The 25,158-nt window shown below is 41.7% G+C and overlaps 1 protein-coding gene across 4 annotated transcripts in view; it reads right to left on the reverse strand.

Annotated features, from left to right (window-relative positions):
* Positions 1-25,158, reverse strand: part of Klf12 (KLF transcription factor 12) — a 411,445-nt gene that overhangs the window by 208,720 nt on the left and 177,567 nt on the right. For all 4 annotated transcript variants that reach the window (XM_048422240.3, XM_048422239.3, XM_087912267.1 and 1 more), the window contains one exon: positions 24,560-24,649. In XM_048422240.3, coding sequence (XP_048278197.1) covers positions 24,560-24,625 — 66 coding nt within the window. In that variant the 5' untranslated portion in view covers positions 24,626-24,649. The remainder of the gene's footprint in view (positions 1-24,559; positions 24,650-25,158) is intronic.

The following is a 25,158-nucleotide window of genomic DNA, read 5'->3' on the forward strand; positions in this document are numbered from 1 at the left end:
ATCAGGTTCTCGTCCAGAACCTTCCTTGACTACTCTTCCACCTCAATCTCTGGGGCAGAGTCTATCTTCCTAGTAGGCTTGTTCCTGGGCTCCCAACTCTCTGCCTTCTAAGACTGGAGTTATAGGAGTGTCGCCATGGACACGCTCCCTGGCATTTCCTTGAGTCCCAGCGGTCCTAACTCCTGTCCTCTTCTTTGCATGGCAAATGCTTGAACGCTGAGCCACCACCCGGCGCCCGGCAATTCTATCTCAATCTTTCAATTGGTTCTTCAACTTTCCCTTCCTCGCTAGCATCCAGCAGCTTCCTCAGATCCCACTAGGCCTTCACTCTCTCACACCCTTTCTCAGCTGCCTTGGGTCATGAATGTGTGTCCTCGTCTTAGCTCACTCATTGAGTCCTCTGAGGAACCATCCTGAAGCCTGGCTTCCATGCCGGCCAGGGTCTGTGTAAGCATCTACTTCCAGATCCCAGTATGCACTGCTGTGACCCATGTCCTTCTGTCCCACAGCCTGGGTGCTCTTCCAGCACAGTTCCTGTCCCTGCCCACTATATCTCTGGGACTGAATGTCACACAGAGGAGCACCGTGCTGGTGACATAACTGAACTAGTCCCTTGTCTTTTCCGTTCTTCATCTGCTCTTTTTTCTGTCTTTCAACAACTCATTTTTTTTTTATTCACTGATTTAGAGCAGCTTTTGAATTTCCAACCATTGCGAAATTCTTGGAAAACCAACCCTCGGAGCCATGGAGAGGCACAGCCCACCTGCGGGAATCCAGGCTGTTCTTCAGATTCACCCTGTTTCTGTCATCAGGTGAAAGCGAAGATCCACACACCATTTAGCCCAGGTGGTGAGCAGTCAGGCTGTGGGAACAGCACTCTGAGGACTGGCCACCAGAAAGGCAAGTCATTCCTTCCTACCACCTAAGTGACAAATAGAAAACCTACCCTCCCCACAAGATTCGAAAAGAACAGAGAGAGACCCAGAGCGAAGGACTCGGATGTAGCTACCACATGAGAAAAGGCATTGATGTTGGCAGTGACCACAGGAACTGATTCGTACTTGGCAGAAAGAATATGCCTTTTATACATTTGAAATAAAACAGTTTTTACATTTTAATTATATTTGGAGAGCAACTTGATGCATAAATATTACCTCGAGTGGGTTTTCAGCTATTACCTTTTTAAGCGAGGACTTTAAAACAACATTCTAAGCAGCATATGCCAGATTGCTAACCACAGCCCTGTGAATCCCCGCTAATTGCATTGAAAACAGCTTTGTAAGTATTTCTCTGCTAGAAATAAAGAGTGGCGGTGGGTGTGGTGGCACATGCTTGTCATCCCAGAACTTGAAAGCTGGGAGGCGGAGGAGCAGACGTTTAAAGCCAGCCTCAATCACAGAGCAAGTTTGAGGCTTGCCTTAAAAAAAAACAAATAAAAATAACAAATCAATTCAAGAGGAAGAAGACAGTCAAACATTTTGTAAGAAATCTTTGATACTTGCTGCATAGTTAAGCATTAAATGAATTTAATTTTGGTCTCTGTTGCTCTGTGGTCAAGCCCTCGCGATTCTCACAGCTGACTGGCTTCCTTCTGCCCACGTTAGCCAAGGGACTCCATTCTTCACCTTCAGCTCTACCTTATTACTCCACTCAAACACCCATACAGTCTTTCATGTTTAGATTTCAGAACAAAATATGCTACAAACTCGTTGTCAAAAACTTGACAAAAATGGCTCAGTGTACTCTCATTTGCCAAAACTCTTTCTGGTTAGGTCCTGGAATGGGCTGCTAGGGTGCAGAACTCTTGAGGTTAGCAATCATCAGAGATAGTGGCGTTTTTGCTTTTTTATTTTAATTTTTGCCTGGTTATAAAAGCCTTGGTTCATGCTTGAATTCCTAGAGGTCTGTATTGTAGCTTTTTCTGAATTTCCCTTTTGAGATATCCAATACCAATCTAATCACCTTGGCCTTATAAATTTTCTCTTCTTGTTTGGTCTAAGGGATCTGCATACACTTTATCCTGAAGTTTCAAATAGCAGATATTTGAGACACTGTATGCCTCATGTGTTCCCTGCATGGATTCCCTGCTTTATAACTGGTTTTTAAGGAAAGGGAGAGCAGAGCACCTAGAGCACCTAGAGAGGTGGTTCAGAAGTTAAGAGCGCAGCTTGCAGAGGACATGGACAAGTTTCCCAGTAGCACAAGGCAGCTTCCAGCTGTCTGTCTCAGGATTTTCATCCCTAATTCCCGGGATTCACTTTCCTCTTCTGGCCTACACAGCTACTATATATATATATATATATCTAAACAGTATATGAAATAACACGCCAGCAACACACACACACAAAAGACAAATAAATAAATCATTTACAAATGTAGAAACCAATCTTTAGTTGCAGAGTATATAGGTTGACAGCCTTGGCTGAAAGCCATAGAATTTTTTTTAATCTTTAAATTTCTTTATTATTGCTTGACTCTGTCTCAAAGCATATCATTCTTTCAAGTATAATGTACACATATATTTTAAAGTCTATGAAGCCTACTCTCTGGTACACACAATATATGTACTGATTAATTTTTTAAAAAAATTCATAAAATAGTTATACACTCTGTCTCTATCTTAGCTATTTGGAAATATGTACACACAAATCTTTAAATTCAATCAGCATTTTCTTAGTATGACTTGAAAATATTAGCAACAGTTAACCGGTTATTTTTGCATCATAGTTCCACATACGTGGGTACCAAATATTTTTCTTTCATCTCCACAACATGTCAGAATGTCTTAACCTTTTTACTATGGGATTTCAGAAACTTGTTTAGTTGACAGTATTTCATTGGCTTTCTTTATTTAGAGTTTCTTCTAACCATTCTCTCCTTAACATCTTATCATTTAGTCTTCATTACTGACAATTCTACCTATTTTGTAATTTCCCCCTAAGAGCAAATAAATCTTGGTTATGTCTTCCTCTTTTTAGTCCATTTCTATTCTTAAATTTCAAAAGTAGAAGTTCCCCACTCCCACCCCCAGCAGTCCCAGACAACTGAAAATCAGGATGGACTTTGCCTTTTAGGGGATTTGAGCTCCATTATACTTCTCTTTTCCATGATATTTTCCCCACAGGAATCTAGCTCTCTCCAAGGACGAATAAAGGAACCCTGAGAAATCCTTCACCTGGCAACCATCACTTACCTTCCACATGCAACTAACTTAACCTACAGATTTCTCTGCTCCCATTATGCCAGTGTTTGATACCTTTCTTATTGAGTTGCATATATCCTATGGCATCTAACACGTTTTAGTTATCACATTTTTTTCAAAGTATGTGTTGTGGGAAACAGGCAAATGAACAGTATTCTGGGTTGAAGAAGTGCTGATACATGCACATGTACATATCCCATACAAAGGTTTAAAAGCTAATCATTTTAAATGATGGATAAAATCTTGTATATTTATAGTACTAGTCGAAATAACAGCTCATAAAAACCCATACATTGTTGTGTAATATTTTTACTCAGTGTAAAGATATATTTCTGTGATTGGTTTAAAAAAGATCTGAATGGCCAATAGTTAAGCAGGGGGGATAGGTGGGACTTTCAGGCAAAGACAGAGGAAGTAGGAGATGAATTTAGGCACTCAAGAGATGCCGGGAGCCAGGGAAGAAACAGGATGGGTACGTGACTGAACATAGATTGAAAAGACTGGGTTATTTCGGAGCTGACTGGTGGGGTAGAAAAGCACTCGTTACAATACATTGAGTAAATCCAAGAATTAGATCACAAGAAACAAGCACACCAACTTCTCGTGACTAAAATCTTAGTTATGCATAGAAACAATAGCCCATTAAAAACAAATATTTATTGAGCAAAACTGGTTGGAACTCAAGGTCCAAAGCTGAGAGGCATCTGAGAAGTTTGGGTGTGGTTGTAGCAGAAGAAACTCCCAGGGCATTTCTTTTGCCCATTCCTACCCTTCAGCTGCCTTAAATCTGACAAGAGAAAACCGTGGTGGATAAATTAATGCACTGTGTTGAATGCAATATTCAGCACACAGTGCTTTATAAAGTCAATGCAAACAAATGCTGCCCATGCCTTTGCTTCCTATTCTCTGCCTATCATAATATTTAAGCAGAACCCTCTGTTTTCTAAGTGGAGGCTTAAGTAGTATTATTTCACTTTGATGGGTTGGGTGATGAAGCAGAAGCTTACGTGGCCAGCAGTGGCCATACAAATTAATATATTAATATTTAACAAAGAAATGGGAGATGAGGAATCGGAAGGTTTGCCTCTTGGCATTAGTATTCCAGGCTATAAGTGGGTGGATGTCTGTAAGTTCCTTTGATAGCGCTGCCATTTATATTTAACTGAACTTCACATAATTAGATATAGAGTATATTTACAAAGCGGTGACATGTGGCCAGGAACTATAGTAAAGACTAGAACACGTACAAAGGATTCCTTGGTTACTCTTTTATCCAACTATCTTAACAATAACCATCTCTTTGATTAGACTCTGTCTCTATTGATAAAGTTTAAATGAGACTCAAAAACGTATACTACTCAATGCACGCATGGATTGTGTGCCTGGGATGTGATTGGCCTTAACCTAAGAGAAACCTCTATTTTTCTTGAGAGTTCCAATTACTTATCTGCCTCAGCATGAATGTAAGTGATACTCTGATATTCAACCTGGAATACTTTTATCATGAAATCTATACACGCCCCACTAATGAGCCTTCACACTGCTCCTGGACCTGTACCACAGGCTGACAATGATCCATCCTTAGACCAGCTTTTTCCACAGTCAACATGAGTTGTCATTGCCCTGGCCCTTCCTGGATTCAGACATAATGGCTCCATGCACAAAATCCTTTGAAAAATCTGTTTTTGAACTTGCCTCTACTATGTCTAATATACATATTAAACATGAAGCCACTTGTTTTAAGAGCCATGATTTTGGTTAATGCTTGGTGTTAAACTGGGCTGTGTCATTTATTTGCAGCTATCACTTTAATGATTTCTTTCTATAGTATCAGGTTTTTTGTTTTTTGTTTGGAGAAAAAGTACATACAAGAGGTGAGCTACAAGAGGTATTCAAAAGAAATAAAATAAGTCCGTTAGTAGTGTTGAATCAAGCAAATACGCCATAAACTTTAAACAATAAACAATTTTATTCTCTTGTGCAAACCCAGACAATTGCTTTCTGAGTGCAGATTCTCTTTGTGTCAGAAATAATTGTATTGTTGGGTGTAGTAGTGTCTAGCAGCCAAGGCCTTGGACATTAATATCCATAAGGCATTATCAAACAAAACTAGGATGTGAATAGAGCCCAGCAGACCATAACTAGCATATACAGAGGCCTAGGAGTGACCCTTGCTCCCATATAAACAGTGTTAATTAATAAAAATAAAATTGAATAAAAATCCTAATCAAACAATATATATTGAGCTCCTCCTCCGTGAAGGTGCAGTACGGAAAGAAAACAGCACCATTTCTAACTAATAGGCCAGTAAGTGTTCAGTTGAGTTAGATAAGTTTGTCCCCTAACAAGGCAGTTAATTATTAAGTGCTTAATCCAGTTAAATTTATTATTGTTTTATGCAGGTCATTCACAACATTGAGTGCAAAGGACTAACAAAATAGCTTCCAAGTAAACGGTGACTTAGGGTACAAAATGAAAACTGAGAAAACCTAAAACCTTAAAACTAACTTAGTTCCCTTTCCATCATTTTCCCCTGATATAACTTCCAATTGTAAGTTTTCTTCCTCCTACACAAAGTCTTGTTTCCATGGCAATATTGCCACCTTGATCTCTCTCTCTCTCTCTCTCTCTCTCTCTCTCTCTCTCTCTCTGTGTGTGTGTGTGTGTGTGTGTGTGTGTGTGTGTCTCAGCCGCTACTAGAATAATCCAATCCTTCAACTGATGACGCAGATAAGCTACATAAATATTTCCATCCTTGAGGCCCGTTCTCACCGTCTTCCCATACTCTACACAAAGTCCTACACAGATCTATTTTAGGTTCATTTAAAAATACTTTCTCACAAAGGGCAGACTGATAAAGCATCAGACATGATTCCGGGTCAATGGGATACAAGCTCTTAATACAAAACCAACTTTGAGTGAGTTGCTTCCTCCAGAAAAGACAGAAGGCCCAGTTACCCAGCAAGAATTTTCTTCCTACCCACAGTTCCGCATTTGGCTCCGTGCTCAGTTTCTCCTGTCAGATCCCTTGGATTGCTAAGAGAACTCTAACTGACCCTGAGACTTTTAGACTGAAGGGTTTCCATCCTTGCTCCTGTTTGCCTTTTTAATTCTGCCTCATTTGCTTCCAGTTCCTGCTTTGAGTTGAGTTGCCAAATTCCCGAGGATCGAGCACACAGTAAAGACCTCAGAATGGTCAGGTTTCAAGAACAATCAGATTTTGGAGAGAAGTTGACAAATATCACAAGCTGATCAGGTACCAGCACATAAGCCCTGTCCTCAGGAGGAGCTGCTCATTATGTAGGAGGTCTCCATACTTTCTCAGGACTAGTCAAAACTAGGAAGCACATTCATACATTGAGTTCTGGTGTTTCTGCAGCAAATTCTAAGGATTTGCCCAAGTATTAGCATGGATCTTTCTAGAACGTTTCTTAGCCCATCAGATCAATCTGAGGTGGGGGCTAGCACAACATCAGAGTGTAGCAAGACAGCATGCTAAAGATATCCTGGTATGCTGTTCTAGGCCTTTCTAGATTGCACACAAACAGCCTGCACTTCCTCTGTTGATCCATCTTGATATAGTAAAGGAATAAAGAAAGATGACTTTCTCTGAATTCCAAACCTCCAGAATGAAAAAAGTAAAATTTAATCCACTCCAAAAAAAAAAAAAACAAAAAAAACAACAAAAATCCACTCCAAAAAAAAAAAAAAAAGAAAAGAAAAAAGAAAAAAGAAAAGAAAAGAAAACCAAGAAAAGATTAAATTAACTCCTTTCAGCAGCTAGGTCCAAGATGACAGGCGGCATCATTTCAGAATTCGTCCTCACGGGTAAGATGCTGTTTAATTTTTGGTGCAGTATTATTGATTCCTAGCTATATTATTAACAGAGGATTATATGTCATATATCAATTCTTAACATTTTGTTTTAATGTGCCCAGATATATGGAGAGTATAATCAACACTTTGAGTTGAAACACCTTCAAGTGGGCTGAAATGCTGGACGGCACTGTTTTCGCTTCCCAGGTGGTAGATGTGTGGTAAACAAAAGATGCTGGCCAACAGTCTCCGCTAAACCCTTCCATGCTGCATCCTGATAGAGTGATAGGCAAGCAGGTCACTATTACCACTGACTTCGGCTTTAACCCCCTCAGTTTCCCCAGTTTATGGGAAGACAGTTTACGAGAATCAGCAGTTGCTACGGTTTCTACTGAAGGTCAACGCTATACATCAACCACAGCTGTTAGAAAATCCATTCTGAGTGATACAGCCTTCTCAGTACTGGAGAAAAGTATTTGCTGTTTCTATGTCCAGAATTATTCATGTACAAATATCCAACGGAATTATCTGATATATATGTGCATGCATATGTATAGGTATTGGAAATATGTACATAAAATATGCACAAAGAACAAATATATTTATATATGCAGATCTGTAATTACACCCAGAAAAGCAAATACATATGTATATGCAGTCTGCATCTGTTGGTAAATTTATTTTAATATACAGATTACCAACAAAGTGTGGGCGAGCAGCCTTCTGGGTGAAGCACAGCTGTAATTTGTTCAAAGAAAGGCCAGGCCAGTACTTAAAAAGCAGTTTTGGTGTATAGTCAAATCCCTTAGCCAAACAGTCAGAACTAAGATGTAGCTATACTGAATAATGCTTGAAAATCTGCTTTTCTTCCTTTCCCAATCAAAAGCATTGGGCAGACTTGTCTGTCCCTGTCCACTCAACTTTTTAACTCTCTCTCCAAAGTTGTCACAGTGCGTAATGATTCATGTGATCGATTCCCCCGATGGTTGTCTCCACACTTGTTCTCAAATTTAAAGACCCCCCCCACAAGAATTCTCCATCCATTCCAAAATAAATGCTAGCAAATAGGCTTCCTTGATGGTTATGTCTAGCTGTTCATTGCATGTCATCTTTCTCCCCCGGACCACGCTGAGCACAGCTAAGGCATACCACAAACAAGTTGATAGAACATACAGGCTAAGAACACTCTCATTAGTATGACTGAAATTACTTCTTATCTTTTTTCTAGTAGAAAATTGACCCAAACTCGCCTTTTCCATTGTGTGTATACACTGGAAAGGAATTTCCAAAGCTTCGGTTCAGACAGACACTTACAAATTCTAAGAATGAATTCTTCAGCTAGAAATACAGCTACAATAAAAGCCAAGTACAGTGGTTCGTGTTAAAGAACCTCAACAAACCCTGGTTGTAAACATTGGTCTCTGTTACCCCACTACTTTCAGTAGCATCTCCAAATACCATTGCAGGCTTTTTAGCCTAAGTATTGAAGCAATTCAAGCACTTATAAGTGTCTCTGCTGGAACCAAATAAAATCCCCACTGCAGTCCATATTATACATCTTCTGGATGATGCTCCTCCCTCCCTCCCTCCCTCCCTCCCTCCCTCCCTCCCTCCCTCCCTCCCTCCCTTCTTTCTTTCTTTCTTTCTTTCTTTCTTTCTTTCTTTCTTTCTTTCCTTCTGTTATTCCATCTGTGTTCTAGATCTTCATCTCATCTTGCCTTCAGAAAGGAGGAAATATACTCCTGAGCTATTCAGGATCAAAAGAGATATCTCTGTTACTAGAGGTAGTGGTTATCACTAGGATCGTACCAAAGGGTTATACATGGAAATGTAGCCTCAGAACTAGTGAACTTTCTATGTATGTGCTTGAGACACCATGGCATAGAGTGATTCTAATTGCATACAATCAGTCCTTCCTTCTCCATCCTGTTTCTTTCTCACACGTGCAAACATTCTCAGGAAATCACAGTTATTGAGCAACGCAAAATCTGGGGATTTTCTACTGCCAATAGACTAGATTCCACGCTGTGCCCACTTGATTGAGTCCACGTAAAGTCTACTTTCAGTAGGTCTGTTTTCTCTTTTCCCTGTGGTCCTTTCCAAGGACAGCAGTGTGACCGGCGCTTGTGGGAAGGACCCTGGAATCTTTCTCATTGTTTTTGTCTTGCAGGCAAGGGAGGAATGGAACCCATCTTTTCTTACAACCATAGAAGAAGCAGACTCTGATTAGTTTTGCCCGAGGGGACAGAAACACTGAAGTACAAGCTCCTCCATTGTCACCCACCTATCCTGTGTCATAGAAACACAGCTTTAGATTTCAAGGCAGGAAAAAAAAAAACAAACACCGCTTGAAAGGTCATACATTGTTCTGGATACTGTGAAAGACATCAGATACATAACCTGCCCTAAAAACTTCTTTAAAACTTAGAAATCAGACATCTTAATACTCTACCCCAGAAAATCCTGTGCTCAGGTTCTGACTGGCCCAGGGAGCACAGTTGAATAGTAACCCTCATACCCCCTCCACAGGGTAGCTTTGAGTCGAGTACTATAGTCCTGCAGAGAAGTTTTTGGTGATGACTTCCAACGCTGACTGGTTCCCTCCAATAGCTGCTCTCCTGCTATACAAAAGAAGTGCAATCTTTGCAGACATAATTTAAATGCCAATTTTCAGGCTTCCTCTTCCAAGTTATGGCACTTCGAACATCAATATTTTAAGCAGTTCAAGTATTTTTTTTTTAACTTCTAAATGAGTCATTCACTCTCTTAGCAGAGAAGAGGTAAAATAAAATGTCAATGACAAAGGAAAAAAAAAACAGGAACGAAAGCTTCAAAGACAAGCACAGAGCTGTGGATCCACTGGTAATCGCCTTGGAGAGCGGACTACAATGCTGGTCAGGACAATGGCAATTCAGAGTCTCTGTAGGAACTCAAAGGGCTGCTGGAGAAAGTGGCACCGTCCTCCCTTTGTCACACTTAATGCAGTACTTAGGCTGCAATTTCTTCACGACTCTCACCGAGATTTAAGGGAACCATGTGTGACATTCAGGAATTTACATGCATCTATTAAATAATTTCTGACACAACGAAAATAGAAAAAAACTCCCAAAAGGCATTTCAGTAACACTATGCTCACTGGCTTTATCAGCACCAGACCCTGAGCCAGGGCAGACTTTCCTGGGAGCCACAGGTAGGATGCCAAACGTTTCACTGTTACCAAAGGGGCTCTGTGACTTTTGCTAATGGCACCTCAGAAGTCACAGGGGCTGAAAGCAAATGACACAGGGCCCACATTCCATCATTCTGTAATGGGATCAGCAGGAGTACTCAATCATAGCAACCACCGGGAAACCATGTGAACACAGATAGCACTCAAAGAAAATAAAGGTATCTTATTCTAAAGCCAAATGTGAGTGACCATGGTCCAGGTACACAGATTCTGGTAACTTCAAACACCATGTTCCAATGTCATAACATGTTTACAATAATTTTCTACTGGAAAAAGAAACTCATAAATAAGGAGGGTTTTTTTTTTTTAATGCACTGGTGGGCACATCAGGCTGTTAAAGAGAAAGGCAGAGGAATCTCTGATCTGTCTGGGGACGTCCTTGGCCTTTGCAGTGCTGGAAGTCAGTAGTCTGGACATTTCTAAATTATTTTACTTCACGGTCACAAGTATTTAGGTCAAACACAAAGATGGTCGATGAAAGGCTACTTAGGTGGGGGGCGCAGCCTAAGAAAACTTGGCTCTGGGCCTGTCACACTGTCCCTCTCCACAGTCACTGAAGTGGGCAATTAGCATTAGAGAACCTCCAATGCAGACCTCTGTCTTTGCTCAGATATTTAGTTTACCCTGTTTTCTCTATCTCTTCATCCCTCTCTCCCTCCTTCCTTCTCTTACTCCATAAGCTTTTTTATTAGATATTATGACAACGACAACATGCCAATAATATAAGCAAAAAATGTGGACCATCCTTGTCCTCCTTGGGCCACATTAACCTTCTATCTTTCAGATGGAGCATATATGTTGCCCAAGAGAGCATGCTCTTGGACTTCTCTCTAACACTGCTTGTCTTCTATTCCCAGAGACTCTCCAGTAAGTCTAGGGTAGAACCTAGAACGCCGGGCAGCCACTTCCAGCTGACTGGGTCTCGATAAGCATTGTACTTCATTCCTCAGGTTTCAAGTGCTCGGACTGATACCTCTTCCCACCAATGTAACTGGGAGATGCCCTCATCTTCAACCCCACCCGGGAAACACCGGCATGGGGACCATTCAGTTCAAATGATTACTAAACTGTAGTCCACCTGGGTCCAGAGAAATTTCCATTTTCCTTTATGAAAGATGATCACAGCGTTTGATAAGACTCCAGACCTAGCTGCTCAAAGAATGCATATAAGCATTCTTTGATGATATTTCAGGAAGAGTTCAGAAACATGCACTGCACATAGAAATGTGCAGATGATTCTCAGGTACAGCGTGATGAACTCTTCCATTGTGTTTTGCTACTACATAATGTTCATAATGGATTTCACTCTGACATCCTCGTACATGCATATAACATATTTTAGTCGTGTTTCTCAGTGCCGTTACCCTCTCATCTACTTCTCCCTCCAGCTGATCCCCTTCTCTCCCACAGTGTTCTGTTCTTGTGCCTGTTTACTGACCTAATTAATACATTTCATTTAAGCATGGAGTGGAGCCTGTTTATGGGAACATAGATTCTTTAACCATGACCAAGCCACTGAAGAGGACGTCTCCCTTGCTCATCAATGGTTAACTGGCGACCGACTTTCAGGGAGATGTGAAGTAACATAGCCAACTCTAAATAAGAAAGTATGTAATAAACTATAACTTCCTGAGGCTGAACTATACACCTAATTTCCAGGATTTTCAAAGTTCTCATCTGTGTGTTTGCTTCAATGTTCATTTAGCACATTTTAATAAATATGTAGCAAGAAATCTAAGGCAATATACACAACAACACCTTACTGTGCAGAGTATAACTCCACCCTTTGAGCTCGTAATCCACAAACACAGAGTTAACAGTGTGGGTTTAGGTATATGCGATTTCTGTGTTTGAACTAGTCAAACAGCTGCAGTTATAGGGGACCAGGAAAACCTCAGGGCACAGCTACAGCCCCAAAGGACTTGTGTTAAACAGAGAGTCTGTGGAACCGCTCTCCCGGGTTTGGAAGTCAACTGAAAGCCTCACAGACCAGCCTCGACTCTCTGGTTCCATAAGATCCATGGCCTAGAGAAAGCCTCTGGCCTCTTCCTGATGGAGGAGGGTTATCTGTCTATTGCGTTATTTTCATTGGTCAATAAAGAGACTGCCTTGGCCCCTTGATAGGACAGAAAATTAGGTAGGCGGAGTAAACAGAACAGAATGCTGGGAAGATAGCTATGAGGCAGACGCTATGGAGCCAGCCACCAGGTCAGACATGCTGAATCTTTCCCGGTAAGCCACACCTCGTGGTGTGATACAGATAATTAGAAATGGGTTAATCAAGATGTGAGAGTTAGCCAGTAACTAATTCTCTAGAGATAATGGGCCAGGCAGTGCTTAAATGAATACAATTTGTGTGTTGTTATTTCTGGGGCTAAGCTAGTCGTGCAGGAGCCGGGTGAGGCGAAAAGCAGGCCTGCCCGCAGCCCCTTACTACATCTTCCCAAACCACCTACACAGAATTGTAACGAAGTCGCATGAGACAAATGGGACGACAAAAGGAGCTGGAAAGGGAATGAACCATGAAGTGCAAATGTCTAACCACTTAACTATAGCACAGCTTTTCTGTGAACAAATACCAACAATCCCAGTTTCATCTAAACGAATTCTAAACTAGCTGAACAGGCTTGAGAATTCAGAGGTCAAGAGCTGCACATGTAGAAATATGGGGAAGAGGAGGGTGTGGCGGGGGGGGGGATCAGCTTGCCAGTATTGTGGAGGGTCTTCCGAGAGATGTGGCAAATGACCACTCTCATGGCAATCACTCAAAATCAATACTGGACCAACATTATTCTTCTGCATTATAAAACACAGAATTCTACAGTCAAAACAAAAGAAGAAAGACTGGTTTAAGAGGATCGGCAGTTCTTCCAGGACCCAGGTTCAACTCCCACCACCCACAAGGCAGTTCACAATCACCTGTAACTCCAGGCCCAGTGAATACAATGTCCTCTTCTAGCCTTCATGATGACTGCATGCATTTGATGTGTAGACATATGTGCAGGCAAAACACCCAAGCACATAAAAAAACAATACTAAGTAATTTAGAAAAACAAAGAATAACTATCATCTTTTCGTAAAGCATATCTGTTATCAGATCAAAGGCGATGGGTAAGGACAGGTCACGTGTTCACAGATGGACATTCATTTGTACACCACTTCTACACCATCAAGACTGTCCTTCCACCTCTTCACGACATCTGTCTAAACTCTTACCAGTAAGACTCAGTTCCGTTTTCACTTAAATCATGTGCCAGCACTAACTCAAGCCAGGAGCTCATCTACTCATCCACTCGTAGTCCTGTGGAAAATCCTAATGTGTAGATGCACCAGAACTTCAAATGCAGAGGTAGCTAACCCCTTCAGATTGTGACTAGCTAAGGGCTCGAGGCCCGAGTGGCAGCTCCACCATAGCCACTGTACATCCATGGGCTTCCAGGGACTGATTTCATCATCTTCTCAATTTGTCCTGTACAGACTCACGCTCCTAATACCTGGCTTCTCTGCTCAATGAGTCAAGGGCACGAGTCCAAAGGCTGCCAGGTTTGCCTTTAAACTACAAGTTTAGAAGTTAGAAAAAGTATTTTCAGCACCAAAGAAACTAGACTAGCTTAAGCATTTTCAGAAAATTAATCAACAGACAACATGATTTCAACAGGCATTTCTGAGGAAATATAATCATGGGAATGATTCTTCAAAGTCTAAAATTCAAAAAAAATCATCTTGTGCCTCTGTCACTGGGATCTTTCTAGCACTTGTTAAACAGTGGCTTAGTATCATGGAGAAGCATTAACTTAAGACAGAACACAGCTGGTTCTGACACTGAGTACTATGTGACCCTGCACTTACATGACCATTGTTAGTGACCGATGGCATCCTAATGAGAGTGTGATTGCAGGAAGAAGACTAAGCGTGTCTGATGGCCAAGAACACAGAAGCAAGTACACACGGCATCCTTTATGCACCTTCCAGAATTCTTACTGAGACATTAATGTGAAGATGGTCCCTGGATAAATCATAGACCTCTGTTAAATCGGACTCATGCCTAACAACACGCTCCACTTCTGAGACTTCATGAATAAATCGATCTGAAACCAAACTAAAAAAGAGTTAATGGAGACAAGACAGAACTGAACTCAATTAACTGCTAAATTACTGGGTAGTGAGTTCAGGTAAGACTCACTAATGGAATTGCTTTGTAGAAGAAGGCGTTTGTGTTGGAACTTGTCATCTAAAAGACTGCAATAAAAGAACAGAGAATAGCCAGGCATTGCGGGCTGAAAGAACAGTCAGCATCTGTTTTTATTATGTGTATAAACTCTTGACATAAGCTCCTTTCTCTTCTTAGGAACTTTATGAGCTAGGTACTATTATCAGCCCCATTTTAGAATAGAGGACATTGAGGCAGAAAGATTAAGCAGCTTGCTCATGACACAAGGATGACCTTACTTTCTCCGCATTAGCAATCTTATGCAGCTATAACCTGCACAGCTTTCTGAAAAGTGAAGCTACATAGGTATAGATTATATTACCCACATACACCATATTCACTTTATAAACAACAGAATCCACCGCGATCAGCTTAAGTGCAGAGAGAGATTGTGTGAGTGCATGCACATGTGTGTGCGTGCTTGTGTATTTGACAATTTGCTTGGTGTTTTCAAGAATGAGATTTAAATACTACGCATCCAAGAACAACATGACTTGCCTCTCTGGAGGGATTTTTAAAAATGCTGTCCCGTGCTAGGAATTATGCATATTAATTACATCTGTTCTAGTTAGACACTGAATCTTATCCTACACCTAGATTTAAATGTTAACTGTGTTCAGTTCCCCTCTCTATGCTGTTGTTATTCATTCAATTGGTCTTGTACATGCCACAGTGCCTCATTATTGTACACATTTAAACAGGTCAAAGAGGAATGCTGTTGCATTCTTAATCATGTGTATATTGTAGGAGTAGAGGCATGTGTACAGTGCACAAAGGGTCCAGATGAGAAATCCAGATGCACTGGAAGTGGACGGGTATGAGCTGACAAGAAGGATACTGGGAACTTGGGACCTCTGGAAGAACAATATGCACTCTTAACTGCTATACAACTTTCATCGTCTCGAAAGCTTTTGAAGGATTTGTTTTTAGTTAACCCAAATATATCATCTCAGGTGCACATTTCCTTGCCTAGATCCAAATTCCTCTCCCTGTCAATTTTATGTATATGTGTGTGTCTGTATCTAAGTTTACACACATCAGTGCTGCAGTGCCCACGGAGGCCAGAAGAGGGCATCAGATGCTGGAGATGGAGTTACATGGGCACTGGAAACCAAATTTTGGTTGCCTGCAAGAGCTGGATGCATTTTTAACCACTGAGCCAACTCCCCAGGCTCCTAAATTCTCTTCTAACATACTTTCCCCTCTGCTTCAAGAAGTTTCTATTCTAAATGATATTCTGTAAGAAGTTTGATTTCTGTTCCTTCACATAAATGCAGTGTTTCCCTACTCCCCACTCCGTACACTTTTCTGTTCTTTTGCTTTGTTTGGTTTGGTTTGGCTATGGTTATGAAAGACTCCTACTTTAAACTAGCTATGCAGCAGGGAACACCCTTGCACTCCACATGCTTCTGCCTCCACTTACCCATGATGGGATCACAGGCCTACTCTGCCACACTTGCCCTTTCTCTGCCTGCCTTTAAGACTTGCCCACACTTGTCTGCAGCAGTCGGAGAGTGGGCTTGTTGGGTTTTCTTCTGCTTGGGTTTCTCTTAAGTTTTTGAGATTTGTGGGTTTACAGTTTCCATGGTTCTTTTTTTTTTTTTTTTTTTTTGGTTTTTTGAGACAGGGTTTAGCTTTGGAGCCTGTCCTGGAACTAGTTCTTGTAGACCAGGCTGGCCTCGAACTCAGAGAGATCCGCCTGCCTCTGTCTCCCGAGTGTTGGGGTTAAAGGCCTGCGCCACCACTGCCTGGCTACTGTTCTTGAACAGTGCTTTTGTTGTTGGCTTGCTTTTTCAAAGACCCTGAAAGTCCAGCTGCACCTGCCTCAGACAACTTCATGCTGTTCCTCAAGCAAGGCTGTGTTTTGTTTCCAAGCATTTGTCCTCTCTGCTTCATTTTCGACAGTATCTTTTGCTATGTATATAGAGTCAATATTCTTTTACTTTCTGCAATTTGTTATGTTGAAAAATTCAGATGTTTCCACTTTGAGTAAATTAAATAATTTTTTATTTTATTTTTTTCATCTTCAAATATTCATATTTTCCTTCAAATCTTCGAGCATATTTATGAGAAAATACAGATGTTTTAAGGTACTGAACTATGAAGGTCACTACTGTTAATTTTAGATAAGCCTTGACCCATGTTTGCATTTGGGGTGTCTACCTGTGCCTCCTCCTTCTTTGATTATCTACCAATTTTGACTGGATGCCAGACACTGTGGTGCTCAGTTTATTTAGTGCGACAGTTTCGTGGCTTCCTCTGGAGTGATTTCTGTCCTGGAACAGGACTGAAAAGCACACAGATTGGTTTGAGCTTTCCATGGCTGATTCCAGACTGATCATAGCAGACACAAATCTGCTGATTCAACGACTAGCTAGCCCAAAACCCAACGTTCAGCTGGGTATCTCTGGCCTCTCCTGGGACCCACACTTGCAGGAGTGCTCTCTTTTTTTGCTTCATATAGACACATTTGCTCTAAGCATCATTTGGCTTTGGCCTTCGAGATGGTAGACCTGTACCTTTCGTCTCTGGCAGAAAGTTAATAATCCAGCTCACAGCTTTGATGACGGCTGAGAAGACACTCTGCAACCACTTCATCTGCTCATACATTCTTCCCCTCAAAGCAGGTGACCTGACCTCTCCAAGTTCCATTCTCTGCTTAACATAGAGACATCACATGCCCCGGTGAGTAATGTCCCCCTGCTTTGTAGCCCTAGCGCTACCTCCAGTCACAAGGAGGTCACAACACAGCTCCTCTGGGTTTATTCTTCTCCTGAGGGTCACAGCCTCCTGCATGGTAGGTAGAAAATAGGATTCCTGTGTTTGTTTGTCTAGGTGTTTTCAGCGGGAAGTCAATTCCCAACAGGAACTAACCCTTCTGAGTCTGAAGATCAATTTCTGTAAGGGTTAAGTAGCATATTTTTGTGAGGCACTTAATAAACCATATCAGCGAGCAAATGTCAGCCTAAGGAAGAATATTTAGACAGAGAGAAATACACACTTCACAGTATAAATATGCCTGCAGCTACCACAAGGACAAGTAAACTGGACCATGATCTTCATCAAGCTCAAAATTCTGGGAAGGTTAATTTGTCCCTACTGGAAATCCTGAAATTGCTCAAAGCATGCCATTCCTTTAAGAAACATTCCTTGTTTTTTCTAATGCACTGACCCTATAAAAATGCAAATATCTCTCAGAGAGGATCACGTATTCTGTTCCCCTCATCTAATGAGGGAGCAGTGGCAAATGGTCACCTGTGGGAACCTAGAGCCACCAGAGCATCATGGGAGGTGGGGGCTTGGGACTGTGTGTGACAAAGGAGCAAAGCTGAAGGAGAAAGACCCTCGCAAGAGGGAAGGAAGACAGACAGAATTACCAACTCATCTTGTGCCCAGGGCAGGCCCTGTGGGAGAGGATTTGCGCTTCAGTTATATTTCCCCTGGGCACTATCTGTAATTACTATCACAGCTCATTGATTTTCAATTCTTTCTATTAATACATTTATTGGCCATTCTGACATTATTAAATTCAGACCAACTCTGCATCTTTAGTAGATGATATCTCTTCCCTAAAATCATGAATTCTACGAATGTAGATTTTTTTTCTCCCCTCGGCGTCTCAGATTAACAAGATCACAGCTTCCGTGTGTGCCCTGCTTTGATGCTATGTTACTAACACACCAATATTGCATGACAGATCAAACGATCTCCGCTGCGGGTCATCAGAGGATATGAAAATGATAAGCAAATTCATACCTCTAAGATAATTCTCCCAATTTACCAGCAGTGCCAGCCCCTGCGCCACAGTGGGAGGGGAAATAATGAGGCCCTGCTAAAGGGCAACACAAATGGCATTTTTAATAAACGCCTCCTTCTCACGTCTGACAAAGTCATTCAAGTAACCATATCTAACTACGCCGCCCCACATAGACATACATTAAAGATTTAATGTAAAATTAAACAAAGACATTAACCAAGGGGGGAAAAGTGGGTCTTGTTGTTGGTTTTTTTTTCTTCCCTACTGCTGCTGAATTGCAATGCAATGGCCTGCCTTAAATAAGCATTCCATAGCTCGTCTCCAGGCTGAGCTATAGGACTTGCGTCTGTCTATATTTCTTTAGGAAGTAGAGGAGTTGATATCTCTTTCAGAACAGCACTGCTCTCCACAGCCTCTGCTTTGTGCCGCGTTGCACACAAGCACGCCTACAACAGTGTCTGAATGAATCACTGTCTCTCGAGCCCTGCTTATTCATGAGCTCCTGGGCTGTGATGATGGGGAGTAATGAGTACCATAAAGCAAGAGGTCCCCTCCATTACAGCTGCTGCACGGCGATCGTCTCGTCTTTGTATACAGAATCTCCCGCAGCCCTGGGCTATGAGTGTCCCGTAGAATGTTCTGTAAAAGTTCCCGCAAGCTGTCACAGAGGAGATCATCAGGACTCCGTTGTCCTTTTTCCTCCGTGTGTCTAGATCCCATGCGTCTCGACTACTCATGCTCAAAGGACCTTGGCCCTGAGCAACGCTGGAGCTGCAGGCCTGTCATCCGGGCTACTCTGAAGCCGGAAAGTTCAAGACCTACCTGAGCTCATATGAGTTTGGACCACTTAGCGTGACCTTGGAAAGAAAAAAGAAAATAAAAAGCGAAAATAGGGTTGAGGCTATAGCTCGCTTGGAGGGCCGTTGCTTCGCTTGAACAACAAATTAATGCCAAAGGTAGGGAGGAGGCAAATAATTTGAGATTTACCTTAAATTCAGGTGTTGAATTACAGAGTAACTTAGATGTTGAGGTCTCTACTAAAAATAGACAAAACCTCAGGAAAGCTACAGCAACTGCACTGGAAGTATCGGAACTTTTCTTGTCTTCACAGGGAGGGGGTTTATTAAGTGCCCACCAAAGGCGGGCAGGCAGGCAGGCGACTGTGATGCTGGGTGGTAGACCACTTCCCAGCTGAGGGAGCGATGCCGAGGGAGGCTGAACATGATGGACGGGATGGGCACCTGGTGGAGTCGGTATCGGGACTCACACAGGACTCGCTTTAATGTCTGCCTTTGGCTTCCACACACAAGTAGCTTCGTTTAGAGTACGGCAGTTAAATCTCCCACCAGAAATATTTTCCCCTTACCCCTTGACCTTCTCAGATCATAGGATATCAGAGGAAGCCTGGGAAGCGGGATCTCCCCTGCAGCACCCCGGCTACATAGATGAGGACAGAGAAGTCCAGAGATGAGAAGGAACCGCTTAAAGTCACTCAGGCTGGTAAACTGCGGGGCCAGGAATAAAGTCACATTTTATGTCTTTGAGGCAGTCTCTTTCTCTGCACTCAGTCTCCCCTCTAGTGTGGTAGTTCTAGAACTCTCTTCCTGCTGTCCTCCTTTGCTTAATAACATGTTAGAACATCCAAAGGCTGGGAGCTTCCCTAATGCTCTCCTAACAGCGGGGTGTACACACCAAGGTCACGGACGGGCGAAGTCATTCCCTCATTTCTGGCTGTGCACCTGAAGTGCATCAGAAGAACACACTCCCTTGCCACAGACTGCTCAGCAGCATGTCCTGTCTCAGGGCAACCTTGAAGGAAGCTGACGTCACAGGAGGGTGGGCTGATCGTTGACATCACTGAAAGGCTGAGCCTGGGAACTCGGAACAGAGGGAGCTGGCGCCTATAGGTGGCTGTTCCTATTCAGTTCACGCGGCTACAAGACAAAGACCTCGGCTACTTCTTAGAATATGAGTGTCCAGTATTTGTAATTCCATGTGAATATTCACTTTACCATATGAGGTAGACAAAGAAGGCTAGCAAACTGTTGACTGGCGATAGATATATAACATGCTGGTTAGAATAGGTAGGCAGTGGATGAATCACATATTAATTGAGCACATGTCATGCACTGGGAACCAGTATGAGCTATAAAGAAGACAGAGAAGAAATAGCCCCTGCCCTGTAGGAGCTTCCATCCTGACCCAAAAACACAATCAAAATCTACACATATAATTCTTTAAGTGAATGGCACACAGAACTTCCCAGGGGAAATGCTTAACCATAGTCAATTTTGTTATTTGATATTCTGAGATCTGAAAAGGCCAAGGGGAGAGAAAAAGAGCATTGCGAATGTCAAACACCCATGAAACAGCTTTTCTGTGAAGGGAAGATGCAAAGACACGAAGGTGAATCAGATAAGGATCTCAGGTGCTTATTCGACTTATTAACCAGGCCTGCCAATCACGCTCAGTCTCCCCCAGCCCAGTTACCCACCACATCTTCCTTTAGGCCCTTGAAATGTGCTCACTGAGTCCCTGGAGGGACGGGAGCCAGACAGGGACCAGCAATAGCAGGAGAACACCTAAGGGACTGTTTACAACAACAGGAGAGAAATAAGAGAGCCAGCCACGGTACATGAAGCAGAATGTGTATGCTGAGTCTCTAACATGTTGCCTAAAGAAAAACAAAATGAAACAAAATCCATTTTCTTCCTTGAAAGACTTAAAACCAATATGTGTATCTTTTTTAAATGAAATTTTTTTTAAATTTCATTTTACATTTCAACCAGAGCTCTCTCTCCCATCCCTCTTCCTGCCTACCTTTTCTACTCCCTCACCCATTCCCCACCCATTCATCCCAAAGGGTAAGGGAGTCAACAAGGCCTGGCCCATTAAGTTGAGGCACGACCAAGCTTGCTGCATCAAGACTGAGCACAGCATCCCAACATAGTGGATGGGCTCTGACAAGCTAGTTCATGCCCCAAGGATAGATCCTGGTCCTTACCTAGACCATGTTATACACACAGAGGGCCTAGCTGGGTCCTTCAAGGTTCTACAGCTGCTGGTCTAAAGTTCCTGAGTTCCCATGAGCTTGGTCCAACTGGCCTTCCTCTGTAGTCAGATTGGTGACTATTTCAACTATCATCTTTTACTGGCCTTCATCCAGTAAAAGGTGGAGCCAGATGCAGAGATCCACAGCCAAGCACCAGACTGAGCTCTGGGAATCCAGTTGAAGAGAGGGACAAAGGAATATATGAGCAAGCGAGGCCAAAATCATGAACAGGAAATTAAAAATTTGATGAAGGTACCAACTTTATGCTTCTTTATCCATTGCTAGAATATAGAAGAGTTTCCTCAGTGTTTGTCCTCAGTAAGTAATAAATGTTGAAATGTTGACAAGATTCCATAACCACACGGGCAAGCAGTCATTCACTTAAATTTCTCTAGTATGTTTATGTTTTATGATTAAACGTCAAATGACTTTTAATCAAGAAAATTTAGGAAATCTTCAAAATTCTAACTTTCTTTCTCTAAAAATATGTCTGTGATGTGGATGTCCTTCTGTATACATTTTGCTTTTATTGGTTAATGAATAAAGCTGTTTTGGCCAATGGCTTGGCAGACTAAGTCAGGTGGGAAATCTGAACAGAGATATATAGAGAGAGTAGATGGAGTCAGAGAGACATCATGTAGATGCTGAAGGAGAGATACTGGAACCTTACTGGTAGGTCATAGCCTCTTGGTAATACATAGATTAATAGATTAATTAATGGGTCAATTTAAAATGTAAGAGCTGGCTAAAAATATGCCTAAACTATTGGCTAAACAATGTTGTAACTAATATAGTTTCTATGTGATTATTCAGGTCTGGGAAGCTGGGAACAAAAGAGCAGTCTTTGTTTACATGTCTGGGATTCAGAAGTCATACAGTATACATACAATTTGGCCGATCATATCTGGTGAAAAATACAGTAAAGTGTCCTAAAAGGAAAACCACTAAAATTTTAAATTTCATTTTTTTGTTTGTTTGTTTGGTTGGTTTTGATACAAGTTTTCTCTGTGTAGCCTTGACTGGAACTCACTCGGTAGACCAGGCTGGCCTTGAATTCACTGAGATCTGCCTGCCTCTGCCTCCTGAGTACTGGGATTAAAGGTGTGCACCACCACAACCCAGCTGATTTTATCTATTTCTGAGGAGATTTAAAGTACTACAAAGTATTGTATTGCAGTCAAAATCATGTCACTAAACACTATTGGCCGTTTCTCTTGAGACTTTCTCCCGAAGAAGAAAAGAGGATGATGCCAGACCTGTAACTCAGAAATACATACAGAGTCATAGAAAAGTGATGTTTCCTTCCCTCCACCACATGCAGTCTAAATTAGTGTTAGGGGAGCAACCTCAGCTCTACTCACAAAGAAGAAAATTGATTTTAAAGGAACCCGCAAGTTTTTTTCTATCCATATTTAAGGGAAACAGAACTTTCTATAAATCATGTGACATACAATTGCTCCTCACTATAAAACTGGGTGGATACAGGTCTTCCTTTCCAGAAAAACCCTGAGTCTTTCATGCAAAGCTTACCTTGAAAGTGAAAAATGACCAAAAAGTAGATTGAAGTCCCTGGATATTGTTATAGATTATTGGGCTGGTGACAATGACCCCCAGTCCACACCGTGGCTTATGGGTTTCTGTAGTTTTTGCCTTTTCTCTTACATGTATGGTTCCAACTGATTTATTGTTGTTCATGTTGAAGAAAATTTGATGGGATAAAACAGATGCTGGGAAATACAGACTGCCGTTTGCCCTTTTCTCCCCTATCGGCAAGAAAAGACTCTCTTACCTATGTTATGATACGGAGGGATCACACAGAGATTAATTTTACTAGACTTGTGACAAGAGATAAGATTTTAAGAAATGACTTGAGACAGCAGACTGCTAAAGAAACAGGGCGACACCTTCCTGCTGTTAGGTTCGTTAATCAAGGTTAGAGCTGACTGCACGCGCTGGGTGTTCAGGAAGGTTAGCCTAATGAGCCTGAGAGGAAAGCACAGATGAGCACATGGATGCTTGTCTTCGAGCACTGGCGACTGTGTCTTCTTTTCCTTTCTCGATGCTCTACTCTCTCAGCACCGAGAAGTCCTTATTCCAGCATAGAGACCGGGGATTGTAAGTGGACATTCTCTACACATTTCCTTTCAGACTTAACAAAAAATCAGTGCCACATATAAAGATGAGGAGCCACCCTCTGCTGGAATAGAGACCTGTTTCAAACCCAGGCTTCCACTGAGAAGGAGAAATAACACTGTGATGTCACAGACGGCAAAGTAATGCAAAGGGATGTGGAAGTAACTGAAGAGAACTCAGGGGCTACCACAGGTGCATAGCCTCTGTAGCCATTACAACGACAATGAAACCTGAAGTCATTCAGACCCAGGGGGATCCCACATGGACTTAGCCACACTAATTTCAATCCTATATTTCTGAGATGCTAATTTACATTAAAAATTTCTTTGGATCTCTCAATTACAAAATTATTGATGCTTAGTATTAATTTCTTTTATTAGGACAGACTTTGCTGAGGCAGAAATTATAGACTGATTTATGTTCTTTGGTTAACTTTTTGTGCTGCTTAAATGGTGTCAATGTTATAAGGTATGTAGCCAGTGTGTACACAGGAATATAGTGATTTCTTCTTTAAATACCATGGTTGACATCACTGTAACCATTATACTGAATTTGTGATTTTGATTAATGAAGCTTTAAATGTTTTCGGTAATAACCTATGTATCCTCACACAAAGTCTGTGTTCTTGACACTCTGTTTTTGTATCCATACATTCATTCATGGGTTTAGCTATGTTTTGTTAAATCATGTTTCTTTTGTTCTCGGGTACCTTTCACAATAACTGTCCCAATTTTACCAACCATCTCCTAGAACTGGTAAAATTATAACAATGGGGTGGAAAGCTAGATACAAATACACAAAAAAGAAGGAAAAAGAAATCCATTAAACCAGCAATAATGCTCCCATGCCTGTTCTCAGTCATCTCCTAACTTAGAACTTCACATGGAGGAATTCTATTCCCATCTCATTTTAAACATTTTCCCCTTACTTTGGTCTCAGTGGCTTTCCAGGCAGCAATTTTAACTCAGCCATAGGTGTCTCCTAAGGTCAGCAAGAGGTCCTAGTTTCAGAACATTGTCCCCTCCAAAGAGGCTGATGTCTAAGGTTGCAAGAGCGTGAGAGTCAATTCCTTAGGCGAGGGACAGAGAGAGAACGCTGCTCTGGAAGTGAATGGACCAGGCATGGGGAGGAGGGGACATCTATGGAGATCTCTGCTTACCCCCTTGTTCAGATTCCAGAAGCTCTGTTTTCACTCTGACGGCCGGCATCCCATCAAGCATTAGCATTCTGTTCTCAAGGGTGTGGAGATTCTGAGAAGAAAAGAGAAGAGAGAGGAAGACTCAGTTCTGAAGGACCAGAAGAGGACACTCTCAGGTAGTCTTCCTTCATTGCCATGCCTTCAGCACGGCTAACCTAATTCTGTAAGAATGAGACATAATTAAATGGGAATATCAGCATAACCAATTATCCCCCTATGTGAACTTCCATTTGAAATAATGACTAGGACATTGACTGAATCAATGTGACTCTCTGACCTCTGGGTTGGAGGTCAGGCTGTAATAAACTGCAGTGTGGAAACATTACATTAATTTATATGGGGCTGGAAAATTTATAGCTCCTTCTCAATAGTGGGAGGAAATACAAGGCACATTTCTTTCTCTCGTCCTTAGTTCTATAGGCTGCATTGTATACAGGCATCCATAAATGAAAACTGCAGATAAAAATAATCTTTATACTCTTGAAGTCTGAATAATCTAAAGACAAAGTAATACAGTCCTAGATTTGCTTAATTTTTATACCATGCCAGTTCTGAGAAAAT

This window comes from Myodes glareolus, chromosome 12 (assembly GCF_982192425.1).
Source record: "Myodes glareolus chromosome 12, mMyoGla1.1, whole genome shotgun sequence".
Lineage (NCBI taxonomy): Eukaryota > Metazoa > Chordata > Mammalia > Rodentia > Cricetidae > Myodes > Myodes glareolus.